Here is a 13,439-nt window from a genome sequence, read left to right on the forward strand (position 1 = left end):
AAGAGTTCAAGCTTTAAAAATGACAGGTACTACAATGATACAATTTCATCCATTCCATTTACCTACAAAAATACTTTTTAGTAATAGACACCCCACAAAGTAATAAGCTTTAAATATGTCACAGATTTTTAGTTATAACTCAACTAATTAAGCTACAGAGCAGCAGGAACTAAGTACTTAGGATTTAAAATTCAATGTAGGTTGTTAAACACAGGATTCTGAGCCATCTGCAGTGCAATGCATATAGAATGTTAGATTCCCTGAGCAGTACTGGCCTGAGAGAACTGTCAAGGACAGAAAGAGAAGAACCAATCAAACGTTACTTCTCTAGCGTAAATAAGAAAAAGGATGAAACAAAGTGCATTTAACTTCTACTTGTTACCTGCTCTGTTTATGAACAGTCACAAATCACAAAATGCCAAGTAATACTTAAGAACAAAGTCCCCTCATACATTTTTTAAGCTCTGATATAAATTTGCAAAATGAATGCTTACCGAGCAAAATAACTTTGTTTCCGTTCCTTCTTCTCTTCCTTGGAATCCATAATATGCAATCAAAAGTGCAAAATATTTGAAAAATTCCTTTTTCATCAATGAGTCATCACCCTGTCAAAAAATAACAAAGTGACCGTAAATTAAGAAGTTTATAACGACCAATATGAAGAATGAAGCAGGGTGGAGCTACATGGCCCCAACAAATGGAAGCTAAACTTTAACCAGTAAGCGTAGTCACATGAGTCATATATGAAATACAAATGCCCCCACGGGAAGGGGAGGGGGGCAGGAAACTACAGTTAGAATGGAAGAGTTAAACTATAAAATAAAAAGTGGCTGGAAAAATAAACTGAAGTATTTTCCTCATAATTAACAATTATTTCAAAACGTGCTAAAACAAAAACCACTGACTTTAGAAGGCTTTAGGCTAGCTATGCAGAAGCTAATTTTTTTTTTAATTTCTGAATTTATGATCACTCTTTTGAAGCCGTTAATGGAAAATGTGTCTCATACATAATGAGCAAAAATGGATCACTTAGGTGTTTTACAAGAATGTTCTTTCTTTAAAAACAAATCAGTGTTCTATTTTACTTCGGAAACATGCCAGCGAGTACGTCCCACTTAAGCAAATGTGGAAATGAAAGTACAAAGTCTCAGGAAGCTATTCTTCAGAATGGCTTTATATACTTGTCTCTGCCACTCCTTCCTTCCCACCCCTGCAACCCTCACCTAAGTTTCCCAGAAGCAACCCAATTTAAACCTGTAATGAGAGCTTGTCTCCAGATCAATCTTCCTTAAATACCACTTTCATCATGCCATGCCCCTGCTCAAAAATTCCCAATATCCACTTACTGCCTGGTTCACTAATCTAAACTATCTGCACAGCATTAACCTTTCCTAAAATCTGTCTTTTAACCCTGAATGAGTCTCAAAGTAAAAGCAAAGAATTTTCATTAATCAAAATTATTTATTAATCCATCTCAACTCCATAAACAATTTAATTCACAATATATATTACAGGGAAGGTACTGTGATAAGTATCAGAGACCAAAGATAAATAAAACATGATATTTGGCCTAATGAAATTTATTGCCTTGCAAGGGAGACACTTAGGATTTCAGGTCAATGGGATACAAATCACTATGAAGAAAGCACAGGGCCTAGAGGAAGAACACTTAGGCTTATGCAGGGCCCACCCCACCGCAATACCCACATACACCAAGATCTCAAGGACGAGTATGGGTTCCTGGTTAAACGGTACAGGAAGCAAGTCCAGCTTGAACAAAAGCAAGGAGACATAATATTTCTCTATTGCTCCAGGATCAAATGTGAAGCAGGGCAACAGTGGGAGATGAGGATGAAGACATAGGCAAGATTAGGGTCATGAAGACCTTTCATGTCATGCTGAAGAGTTTGAACTTAAACCTAGCTATGCATTATGTGCTGCCACCCCCTCCCCTGCACCTATGTCAGCACCTATGTCAGCACTAAGTGATCATGCTGACCCAAGGGCACCACTCACAGCAGACATCACCAAAGGGAAGGAGGGAGTGTAACACATACAGATCACAGAGGATGGACTTGAGAGGATCGAGAACGGGGAAAACAGACGCACTAGAAAGATATTACAGTAAAACTAGTAGAGAGAGGAGGGCCCACACTTCGGCCAGCAGTATTTGACACAGAAAGAGGGGGCACAAGTTCAAAAAATATTTAGGAGGCAAATGAGTTCAGATTTGGTGACTCATTCCATGTATACAACATGGGACAGAAAGGAATGATAAATGCTTTCCAAGTTTCTGCTTCAGGGACTGGGTAGACTGTGAAACCACAGATATGATACAATCTACAGGAAGTGGCATGCATTTGGAGGGGGGGCAGAAACAGATGAAAGATCAGTTTTGGACATGCTGCCTTTGAGTGCTCATGGGACAGTCAACTGGAAACATTCACCAGATGTTTGATTTCATGTAAAGCACAGGAGTGCAGTGAGGGCTAGAGAAAAAGATTTAGAAATTATCAACATATGGCTGTAGTTAAGAAAAAGAAAAAAAAAAACAGTACGATGATAACACACTGCAGGTATGACAACTATGCACAGGGTCCTGTATGGAAACAATGGATGACACAGTTTCAACTCTTACTGCTTTATCTCCATGGCTTTGACATGGTGGTGCCCTCAACGTATTTACCAACCAGTAGGGAAATTAAGATGAGTGTCAGGTCAATGGGATACAATTGGTTAAACTAACTCCACAATAAAATGTGGAGTTAGTAACCTGGAGCTGTCCGAACAATAACACTAAGAAAACAGAAGACACAAAGTTCAATTTCGATTGAGGTGACAAAGTAAACCTTCTAGGGTGGTGAGGATTTCAATAAGTAAAGAGGAAAAAGAGACAGCATTCCAGAAAGAGGAAATACCTGAGCATAAGTATGCGCATGAAAAGGGCAAGATACCAGGCAGAGAAAGAAAACCAACCACGATGCCTAGCTTCTGTTAAGTCACTATTTCAACGTATTATCCCCATGTTCTCTCTTTTAATCCTTACACCCACAATATGAGTTAGGTATCCTTACTTCCATTAAACTGAGGCTGAGAGATACTAATTTCCCGAGTTCAACATTACCAGCCTTGGTGGAGCAGAGATTTAAATCCAGTTTGGTGTACATTTCAATGTCTTTCAATAACCTTTGGATCCAGAAAGCATTTGGAGATGAGTTAGAAAAAGTGGTCTGGAATCAGCAGCCGCCAACGCCTCGGCGTAGACTCTACAGGTTAGGACAAATGTACCTGGCCATGAGTAGGATGGGGGTCACGGAGACCTCCAATAGGACTGCCTCAGTGGAGTAGTGGGGATGGAAGCCCTGCCTCAATGAATGAGGGAAGTACTCATTCAAGAACTGTGGTAACAAAGAAAAGACAGTGGCCTAGTGTCCAACTCTCCTAACCTCCATTTCACATGTGGCCTGAACCCACTGGGCTCCTCCCCAACTCTGTACCTTAATCCTTACTCTTTTCCCAAGCTTGAGGTAACCTTGCTACACTCCTTCTGACCAGGTCCAGCACAAGGGCCCAATTCTGCTCCCCCGACCACTTGTGTGTCCCTCTCTCTTGGCCGTGTAAGCGTACTTCACGTGTCACTTATCACTTAACTGTGAGGCACTTAATCGTACGCTGTGTGACAATGCCACTTCACTTACCCTCCTCAGCCTCAAACAAACCAAAGTTCCTCCAAGTCAAAAACCATCGTGTTTCATACTTTCCTTATACTTCCCTAAATACCTAACACAGAACTAGGCAGAAAAGCCACATAAAAGCTAAGCAAGGAATTAATCCAGTCCTGGGGATAAGATCAATTATATGGCAAACTGATATCAATCCAAGGATTCCTCCCAAATTAACAATTATTTGGAAATGGAGAATGTAGGTTCAAGCCAGCCTCTCTGGAACTCCAGATAGAATTAGAACCCTGGCTTTCTGCCCTGCCCTGGGCCAGGTGGTTTATTTTAAAGTTCCTCTCCTGCATGCCACCATATGTGATGATCTCTGTTTATTAGATTTCCCCTCATGAATAAAAATGAAGTCATAACAATCTAATTGGAAAATTTTTATATTGCAAGCTGAGCCAGAAACTAATATGTGGTTCTAGTGGGAAAATATTGACAAAAATAAGTACAAGAGGAAAAGATTAAATGATCCGAGAACTGACATCTGGTGCTGCTGTGTCTGTTTAGAACTGGCAGAGCTCTTTTTCCATTTTCTATTTGATAAATAAAAAAATATCCAAATCTTTGGTTTCTTTTAAATTTCTGGGAATTTATACATTTCTTAAACAAGACAGATGCAGTTCTTTCAGGTCTAGGCACACCAACAGATTAACCAGAAAGAGACCAGCAAAGGATGCTATAAAAATGATTTGCACAGCGCACCACCCAGCAGCCTTCATGCTTCAGTGAAGAACCAGAGCTCCTTTAAATCAATCTCTAATGGGAACAACATTTTCCATTATAAGTGGTTATAATGGGCTTCTTAAAAGCCCTTTTTTCATTTAATGCTGACTTTCTCCTCACATCAATAAACCCTAGACTCGTCCAAACACTGAATTACAAGAGTCTCCTGCATTTACAGTGTATTACATTTTTACATTTACGGTGTATTACATTTACGGTGTATTACATAATTACAAGAGTCTCCTGCATTTATGGTGTATGAGGGAACACAAGATGTATCTTCTATCTAAATATTTTTTTGTAACCTTAAATCAGAATGGTCAATTTAAACCTACATTCAGTTCATTATTCAAAAAAGCGAAAAACAAAAAGAAACCAGCACATACAAAATCCTTACCTCATAAGAGCTGTGTTGAAGACAAAGTATTTTCTGTGTCACCAGCAAATGTTTGATGCTCCCCATGACACCACTTAGAAGGGATTTAAGGACAGAGCTACCAGACTCCCTAACTACATCAAACCAGTGTGGACCCACAGCCCAGTGTGGCTTTTTGGCTTCACATCTACACTGCAGCTCCTTGTTCATTCAGGTATAACCAGAGAGGACTAGAAAAACACCAGAGCACCCATGATGTCCATCAACTGTTTTCCCAACGACAGGTTTCCTATTATACAAATGAAATAATGACAACAACATGCTTTAAGGCTTGGTCACACTAAATTTGGCCACATAAGGAACAGACCAAATGTACCATTCTATGCAGACATTTCCTCCTAGAAAATACTTAGGCTTATACTGAAATATGACAGGTGTTCAGTCTTTCTCAAAGCCATACTGTCATGTAAACACATAAAGGGTATTCAAATATCAGTGTTAACCAAGGTCAGAAATTTGAATACTCTTTTTAACAAGAAACCTGGGAAGAAAGACACAGAAATAGAACAAAAGTCTGCCACAAACATATAGGGGGAGCATCTAGGAGATAACGCCCCCAGATAAACAAATGTGTGTCACAGAAGCAAAGCAACAGAAAACAGAACTTAATGGCAACAAAGAACTAAAAAGTTATGCCTGAATCAAGGTGATGATCAAGGACAGGCCAGTGGTCTATCACTTGAATGGGACAAAGGCAATGGATGGCAAAATGACTGGAGACTCATCAACTCTTACTCCATTATTCTTTGCCTAGGGAAATGAAATTAGACCTGAAAAGAATTAAACAAATGTGGGTTTCAGTGCTCTTTTACCTAAGATGAGTACAGAGGTTTCATCAAATCTCCTAGATACTCTAAATGAAGAACCAACTCTGGGCTAGACAGATCGCTTTATAAGTTCTCTCTAGGAAGAGAACCTGCAAATGAGATTTCTAAAACGTCACTGGCAGGGTCAGGAGTTGTTGAATATGTGGAAAATGCCAAAAGCCTGACAAGAGGCAAATACTTTTTAATTTTCAACAAAATAGAGAAGGGAGTGTGCAAATTACACACTGGAGAACATCACATAGATCCGTAGCAAAACTTTAGACGTGATCATTAAAGGCAGCTTGGCAAGGACTCAGAAGAGGAGGCGATGAACCCTGAGATCCAGAATGTCTACAGAAAACCAACCATTCAGCGGAACAACAACAACAAACAAGCAGATCCCTTTTTGAAGCATCTACCATGGACCAAGTACTCTGCTGGAGATACAAAAATGAAGACAGTACTCACAGGCCAGGAAGCTCAGGTGGAACAGGCAACGGACACCCACCAGCTGGTAAGACGAGTGGTCTGATATTGGTGGGTACAAGGAACCACACAGCACAGAGTGGAAGCAACTACTCTGCCAGGAAGGGAAGGAGGGTCAGGGAAGCTCCACAGATGAGCTGGACTATGAGGGAGGAACGGGAGTTCGATCCTGAATGCAGAAGAGGTTGGTCTCACTAGGCAGAATGAGGATGGTACCAGCCATCGGGAGAGAATACATGGTACACAGGGAGGCCTGCGTGGTCTGGTGTGGCTCTCGTATAGAGCTGGTAGAGGGGACGAAGTTCAGAGAATGGTGGCTTAGCCAAATTATACTGATCTAATTTCCCTCTTGGACATAGTTACTGTTCCAGTGCATCAAGGAAATTAGGTAACCACTGTGTAACTGTACTTAAAAGGCACTGGATAAGTTTCTCTTGATCTGCTTATGAATAAGATTGAGAAATGTGGCCTAGACATGGATGGATGCTTCTATGATTAGATGCATTACAGAAAGCACTGAACCACTGTACCAAGAGGTATGTGCTGATCAAACTGACTGGCCTCAACCTGGAGCTGGGAGCTGACGTCCAACTTCAAACTGGAGGGAAGATGTTAACAGCTTAATGCAGTGCTCGTCCTTCAGGCTTGTCCTCGCCAGTAAATTCATCACTGACATGAATGAAAACAGGGGCCTCGGGGCTTCCCTGGTGGCGCAGTGGTTGAGAATCTGCCTGCCAATGCAGGGGACACGGGTTCGAGCCCTGGTCCGGGAGGATCCCACATGCCGCGGAGCAACTGGGCCCATGAGCCACAACTACTGAGCCCACGTGTCTGAAGCCTGTACTCAGCAACGGGAGGGGCCGCAACACTGAGAGGCCTGCGCACCGCGATGAAGAGTGGCCCCTGCTCGCCGCAACTGGAGAAAGCCCTCGCACAGAAACAAAGACCCAACACAGCCAAAAATAAATAAATTAAAAACCAAAAACAGGGGCCTCATTAGACTTTTGGAGGGATAAATAACATCCTGGATAACAGCATTTCAATTCAGACAGACATCAGCTGTCTGTAGATTAATTTGGGGTTCTACATCTGGGAGAGGTGTTAAGGAACAAGAGAAAGGGAGAACCCAACATTAGCACAAGTGAATATGACCTACAGTTTGAGGTGACAGTAAGATCCACACACCCAGTGGTGCGATGCCACTGCTTCCCAACCCCTCCCGCCCCACCTTGGCAAAAACAAAACAAAACAAAACAAAACCACTAATGCAATCAACCCAGAATAAAAAAGACTATGGTGGTCTGTCCCATCCTTTTTGAGGATTAGAATATATCAAGATTACTGCACTTAGCTCTGGGTCTCCCACTGCCGTACAGGAGAAATATAAGGAAACTGGAACAAACAGAATGATTAAGTAACACAAAATTAAACTTTAAGAATAGTAGTCAAAGGAGCTGGTCAGGGTTAGCATGGAAAGAGTTGGGAGGAAAGGACAGCTATTTCCAAATACCTCAAGGATCTTATCCGGTAGAGGATTTAGCCTTGTACCAACAGAACTTCAAGGGTGTGCCTAGGAGTAGGCACCGGGAGAGGCTTCTTGGCTCAACATAAGGGCTTGATGCAAAGAGCTGTCTCCAGAGACAGCAGCTTCCTAATCGCCAAAGATGACTGAGCACAAGCTGGACAACCATTTTGTGGGGTCGCTGTAGGCTGGCAGTTCTCAACCTTATCAAAAAATCAACACCCCTCACCTAAATAAATACAGTTGCCCCTTGAACAACAAGGGTTTGGACCTCGTAGGTCCACCTATACTCCTATTTTATCAGTAACTATAGTACAGTCCTCGTACAGGATCCTCGGACATAGAGGAACTGCATATACAGAGGGCGCACTGTGAGTTATACACATTTTTTACCTACATGGAGGATTGGTGCTCCAACCCCCCACATTTTTCAATGGTCAACTGTATATAAGTATTTTATAACATACCCTTTATAATGCTGAGATGAAGTTGATAGATAATATAACCCACTTAACACACTGAATTTTATGAAGTTGATGTAATGCCCCAAAGGAAAGTAATTGATAACAGGTAGTTCAGTATGTAAATTCTCAGGTTTCAAAAATCAATATAATGCCAAAAGAAAAGTAGCTTACAACAGGTAAATTATAAGTTAATAATTTATAATAATAAAGTAAATTCTCAGGCACAATTTCATTAGAAGACACAACAAAACACTCAGATGCTTATACCAACTTATTTAGGACAAGTTTAGCTATAGGTGAAATAAGATCAGAAATAATTTCACTACATATGAGATGTACAGGAAGATGAAAGAGCAGAGGTGAGAGGTTGGGAGGGGGTGGGTAATGGGTAGGTGGGAGTGCACAGAACATTAGAATAAAAACTAGTGCTATAAATAATAACCAGAATTTCTATACATAGTAACTTAGAACCAATCTCTTTCTTTTTTTAGAATGTCCCAATAAATATTCATGTAGGTCCTACAGATGACATGAAATTTGAAATATAAGGACAATTATTTGTTGTCTAGGACTGTCCTGCTCATTGCAGGGCACTTGGCACCCCTGCTTCCCCCAACTAAATGCTAGTGCCCCTCCCCAGGAACCATGCCAACCAAACTGCACCCCAGTGGGGAATACTACACTCACTGAAAACCACTGTTACAGAGGAAAGTCAAGTTCCATGGATAAACTAACATTTTTAATTAAAATTTTTTTATTTCAAAAATTCCTTCAAAGCTGAGATCTTACAAACTCCACACACCCGAGTCATTCTCTGTTTTCAAGATTCTCTGTGATTTACCTGACTAACCCCTCGGACTCTTATTATTAAGGCAGCACAGCACCCTTAAAGCAGGACAAGCCCAGTTGGAATCCAGACTCTACCATCTCCAAGGTATGTATAGCCTTGGGCAAGTTACTCAATTTCTCTAGACCCCAGTTTCCTTATCTGTAAAAGGCCTGGTATAGAGATGAAATGTTTCCAAGAGGTATCTATCGAGTCTAGCACCCCATGGAACAGAGAATTCTCTCCACTGAGATTTCAACAAGCCCAAATGTTCCAGTGTTCATGAAAGTTACACCTACCTGCATCAGCACCTGGAGAGCCAGATTCAAATTTGCCCCTAAACAGAAACATTAGATCATGAACTAACTCAAGCCAGGCAGCCCGGGTGAATGAATGTAGAGATGACAGCAAGCAGCAACAGTTAAAACTGTTTACTGAACATTAACCATATGCACCAGATTTTTTTGTTCAATGCTATTACACACACTGTTTAATCTTTGTAACTATATGAGAGTTCATATTCTCAATCCTTTTTAGATAAAGAATCTGAAATTTAGAAAGGTTGAAACATTTATTCAAGGTCAAACAGCCATAAAAGTTAGAGCCAGAATGATCAGTTTTATCTAATGCCAAAGTCAAAAACACTCATTATGGCCTCTAATGCGAGGCAATATTACTACACAGAACTTTCACGTCAATTGCCTGGTTCTTTCCAGATTTAACCACCATTAAAAGAACAAGAGGGTGAACACCAGTTTTCTGGTCAATTGTCTTTTAGGACATCGATCCTGAACTGTATTCAGGTTAGTCACTGCTATTCATTAATAAATGCACTGCACTGAACATGTTCAAGCATTTAATAAACATTTATTGCACTGAATTAGACTTTTAAAGAGCTAACTGGAAAGCACATTCCCTTAATTCACTAAATTAAGTGAATTACCTCTTAAGTTTTAAGGACAGAAGTAATAATATAACTGTGAATATGCCAGAAATATTTCCCTTAGCAGTTGGCAAATTTTTTTTGTTTCTGTTGTTCTGAAAAGTAATCTTCTGCCAATCCAATTATTTCCCCGCTGAAAACGAAACGAGTAAATACAAAGAATCAGAATTTAAAAATGGAATTTTGATCTTTTAAAAAAATGTTCTTTATTGATTTTAAGTTACAAAAGTCCCCCTTTTATTTTTTTAGGGGCTAAAACTGGAGGTTCTTTTTAGAACTAAAAATTATGATTCTATAAACTTCTACTGGAGGTTTTTAATATACTGCATGCATTCTCTCATTAATACTTATAAGGATATAAGAATTCAGTCTTGTACAGTTTTCTACCTGTACACAAAGACAAACAGGAAAAATATGCAGAAAGTCATATAAAAAGTTATTGGAGACAATGAAAACAGAACAGAGTCTGCTCTGCTGATCTCACGTCTCAACCATAAGAGGAAACTTCCTCTTTCTCACCATCAATCACTATTTATTGGTTGTCTGCTCTATGCATGTGATTGTCCCTACCCTCACAAGAGCTGAAAAAAATCTGATGCCTGCATCGCCACAGAGGTAGTTTCTAGGGACACCCCCTACTATTGCTCCAGTACTGTAAGATCACTTCAGATCATCTCTAAGGTGAGTCTAAAGGTGGTAGGCTCCAAACAGCATCAATAAACAAACAGGTGACATGGGAAGAAATGTTTGTCTTCAATTACATCTGGAATTCATTTTAATATTATTCGATAGACCCACTGCTAAAATCCTAGGATCTCTAGCCTATTTGACTTTTTTTGCAGGTATCTTCTAGCCCTGGCCCAAAAGGAATTGTAAAAAAAAGAAAAAAGTTCCACAGTCTTCTGGAGTCTCTACTAGTATAGAACTCAAGCCTATTCCCCAAGGCCTTCCAGAGAGTAGGCACCAATGTGAATCACTACACCAGCTGCCTTTGCTCACAGCAAATGCCATCACTGCTGCAGGGGTTCTGGTCTTGCATCGTGCCTCAACTCCTTCAATTTTAGGACAGAAATAAGTGTGGCCAGTGGTTACTACTAATTATTATTATTATTATTATTATTATTATTTGATGGGAGGTATCTATTTGATGGATCTGAATTAGGGTTAATTGATGCAAACAAAACCAATAAAATTTGGTGAATGAAAGATGTAATAAATGGAATACCTTTCCAAAGAACATACAGTATATGGGCTGCAAACACTAGTTTCCAAGAATTAAGAGTGTCTTTTGAGACTGTGAAGAGACATGAAGTTCACTTTACCAGGTAAGTTGCCATTTCACTGAGGAAAAGTCACATGCTTCTTTGTTCTCATGTGGATGGTACTGGCAATTGAATGCTATTTTCAAAATGCACTGGCATACACCCAAGATGTGTAAAAATGCAAAATAAAAAATAATTGAATTATCACCCTTTTTAATACACTTTCAGCATATTTATTTACATGGAAGGTACAGGTGGCAATAAACAATTTACACTTACTCCAAAATAGTGCCCTGTCACATACTGACAAGCAATCTCTTCAATCAGTAAGCTTACTAAGAACCTGTTTTATGCCTATCACTGTACAATTTATCTAAAACCTATGCATATAAAGAGGACTCAATACACTCTGAGAAAACTTCAATTTTTGACAAGGAAATAAAATCAACAAAAATTAAACAATCAGAAAAAAAGGATATGATAGAAAGTAATGCCAAATAAAATTTGTTATACAAAGAAGTACCAATGGAAAGAAAAGGGCCAGGTCACTTAGGCCAGTGTTCTTAGGGAAGGTGTTTGAAGTGGGACAACACCAAGAACAACCATTCTGGTTATAGTTCAACAGTGCTACCCAATGAACAGTCATATCTGTAAACCAGAAAGAGTTTTATCGTTAATGAAAATGTTCTCTATCAGAGCATGCTCAAGAGGACTGGAATTCTACCCTACCCTCAGATGTGTAAGGCAAAAATGGAGAGGCGCATGTAGTGCTTTTGTTGGTACAGCACAAAATGTGGGAAATATGCAAACGTGGGTTCAGGAAGAAGCATAGTGAAAAGTGCTACGGGGCAGGAAGTCTGCTCAACACAAAATTAAACCAGCATCAGAAAGCAGTGTGACCTCTTCTTTGAAAAAAATTATGTGTATGATATTCAATTCTAATTTTCCAAGAGATTGGGTTAAGAAACCAACTCTATGGTTTAAGTATGTTTTCTTTTAAAGGTTTATTAAGTTGTTTGATATAAAAGTTCTTGCAGAATTCAAAAGAAAATGGGCTCTTTGGCCATTTGGCCAGACTGGATTGTTGTACTCAATTAGGCACTCCCGCCTTGTAAGAGAATTACACATGCAAACCCTCTGCTATGCCACTTTGTGGTGCTTTGCACTAGTACACAGAGTATTCTTCTCTACCCAGTTGGTCATGTGGCTTGTTTTAACCAACAGACTGAGGACTAACAGTGTACCCACTTCAACTTAAGGCTCTAAGAGGCCTGGCAAGTTTCTGTTCTCCACCAGAAAAGTATGCCTCAGGTAGTGGCTTTTCCTTCTTCAGCACGGGTCCCAGAATGAAGATGTGTGTAACAGACCTGAACTCCTACCTCAGCTTTGGAGTCCAGCCCAGCCCTGCTGGACCCAGCCAACAGTAGCCAAACCACAGTCAACCTGCAGATTCATGAATGTGAAATAAATATCTGTGGTCCTAAGCCACGAAGATTTGGAGGCTGTTATGCAGTATTATTACAACAAAAAACCCAATACACCTTTAGAAACATCCTAATCCACAAATTACTTTGTGGATTTTTACCAGGAAGATCAAAGCCACATAGTACATGTTACCATCTATAGGCATAACTCTACCGAGGCCTGGAATACCAAAGCCCAGAGACAGAAGCAGCCAATTAACAAAAACAGCCAAGAAAGCATCCCTTCCTTCCAGCTGTCATTTACCTCACAACCAACGTGCATGGCTATGGAAGTTTAGCTACAAGGAGGCATCACTTGACACCAAGCGTGACTTATGTACATCTTGGTACATTCACCTACAGACTCTGATATTATTTATTGTTATGGTTGAACTGTGTCACACCACCACCACCCCCAAAAATGTTGAAGTTGTATCCACTGTAACCCAGGATGTGACCTTATTTGGAAACAGGGTCACTGCAGATGTAATCTGTTAAGAGGAGGTCATACTGGAGTATGGTGGGCCTCTAATCCAATATGACTGGTGTCCTTATAAGATGGCCATGTGAAGATCAAGACACACAGGAAGAACTCCACGTGAAGACAGAAGCACAGATTAGAGTTAGGCAACTACAAGCCAAGGAATGCCAAGGACAGCCAGCAAATCACAAGAAGCCAAAAGCAAGAAGGATTATTTTACAGGTTTCAGAGACATCGTGGCCCTGTCGACACCTTGATTTTAGACTCCACCCTCCAGAATTATAGACAATGAATTCCCGCTG

General features: G+C 40.2%; 1 protein-coding gene across 2 annotated transcripts in view; it reads right to left on the reverse strand.

Moving 5' to 3' along the window:
* The window catches only part of NCOA7 (nuclear receptor coactivator 7), a 151,339-nt gene that overhangs the window by 125,573 nt on the left and 12,327 nt on the right, over positions 1-13,439 (reverse strand). For both annotated transcript variants that reach the window (XM_007447972.1, XM_007447970.1), the window contains exon 2: positions 495-605. Coding sequence is in view for 1 of the 2 variants with exons in the window: in XM_007447970.1 (XP_007448032.1) it covers positions 495-544 (50 nt within the window). In the remaining variant the exon portion in view is untranslated. The remainder of the gene's footprint in view (positions 1-494; positions 606-13,439) is intronic.

The sequence above is a fragment of the Lipotes vexillifer genome, unplaced genomic scaffold (genome assembly GCF_000442215.2).
Source record: "Lipotes vexillifer unplaced genomic scaffold, Lipotes_vexillifer_v1.1 scaffold756, whole genome shotgun sequence".
Classification (NCBI taxonomy): domain Eukaryota; kingdom Metazoa; phylum Chordata; class Mammalia; order Artiodactyla; family Lipotidae; genus Lipotes; species Lipotes vexillifer.